At 38.8% G+C, this 1442-nt stretch overlaps 1 protein-coding gene across 2 annotated transcripts in view; it reads right to left on the bottom strand.

Annotated features, from left to right (window-relative positions):
• Window positions 1-46: 46 nt before the first annotated feature.
• The window catches only part of LOC101846154 (coiled-coil-helix-coiled-coil-helix domain-containing protein 5), a 5014-nt gene continuing 3618 nt past the window's right edge, over window positions 47-1442 (bottom strand). For both annotated transcript variants that reach the window (XM_005104793.3, XM_035971435.1), the window contains exon 4: window positions 47-253. In XM_005104793.3, the coding sequence (XP_005104850.1) occupies window positions 180-253 (74 nt within the window). In that variant the 3' untranslated portion in view covers window positions 47-179. The remainder of the gene's footprint in view (window positions 254-1442) is intronic.

The raw sequence follows: 1442 nt of genomic DNA, 5'->3' as shown, positions 1-1442 counted from the left end.
GGGGTGTCTAGAACCAATGTAGTATTACACTTTTTTTTGGGGGGGGGGAGGGGCAAAAAGTCCCAAAAAAGGAAAAAGGTGTAAGATTAAATTTGAACAGCCCTTATGGTGAGTGAATCGCTGCTTGATGCTGCAAGACAATCACTGGCGTTCATCAATCTGCTACACCGTAGATCTTGTTATCTCTCGTTAGAAGAGGCCGATGAACTTCCAGTGGAGGGAGACGCTTTGCTCACAGTCGCAGGGTTAGATGCTGAAAGTACAAAAATAGAACTGTTGCAGCGAGGGTGGTGAAGAACAACAGTACATAAATTGTGGATAATATTACTATTACATATATAGTATATTTCATTTTGTTATATAAGTATTTCATAGCCTGTCACATGATATGTTTTCCCTTCATAAGGACCCATTAAAAAAAATAAAATTCTTTACTATATTCAATTCTAAAAATTGTTTGATACATTATATTCACATTTACAACAGTCAAACCAGTTCCACATGTAACTCCTGGACAATCAATTGTACACACGAACACTTCCGACTTTCCCCCTTTCTTTTTGTTGTTCTGTATTATTATGGCCCTGTCTGTCCTACTTTCATGACTCATTGGAGCAGAGGAAGATAGGACTAACGCTATCATTACTTAAACGCCTTTGCCTTTGATGGCAAAGGTTTTTACTATGGGAGGCTTGTGATGACAAAGTCTTAATTAAGAAGGTGCAATAGAAAAAAAAAAAATTAAAACTTTTGGGCTTAGTTCAGCTGGCCAAAAACATGCATCCCCCCGACTTACCCGTCGCGGTAAAAGCGCCTACAGCAGCATCGGCACAGTCAGAGAAGGTTGTGAAGAGCTCGGCACATTTCTCCGTGTCTGCTCGATTCTCGATCATGCACTTTTCGTACTCGTGGAATTCGTCGCCACAAACTGTCTTTATGTGAACAATTTCTGGGCTGAAAATTAGAAGGAGGAAGCGATTTAAATTTAGTAGCTTCAGTAAAAAGTCGTACGTACAGCACTTTCAAAACAAAGTAAGTCAAAACATGATGAATTATGAAAATCCATACAATTTGTTCTCTTTCTCATGAAAGGGAAAGTAAAGTCTTTTTCCTTTTTTTTGAACAAGAAAAGGAACATCAACAAAATAATTCTAAAAGACAAACTCACACAACTGCTTTATTCACTCAAGGCCTTCTGAGGTTAAGGAATAAAAAGAATGGAAAATGTTCCCATAGTCCTATTAGATACATTTCAGACTCGCTTCCCTCAAGTTTTTAGAACAGTAAAACCTAAAAAATACAGTAAACAAAACATTTTCAGATTGCACACGCACACACACACACACGTGGTATACACACACACACACACACGTGGTATACACACACACACACACGGGGTATACACACACACACACGGGGTATACACACACACACACGGGGTA

The sequence above is a fragment of the Aplysia californica genome, unplaced genomic scaffold, assembly GCF_000002075.1.
Source record: "Aplysia californica isolate F4 #8 unplaced genomic scaffold, AplCal3.0 scaffold00436, whole genome shotgun sequence".
Lineage (NCBI taxonomy): Eukaryota > Metazoa > Mollusca > Gastropoda > Aplysiida > Aplysiidae > Aplysia > Aplysia californica.
This window is presented reverse-complemented; position numbering and strand designations above follow the sequence as displayed.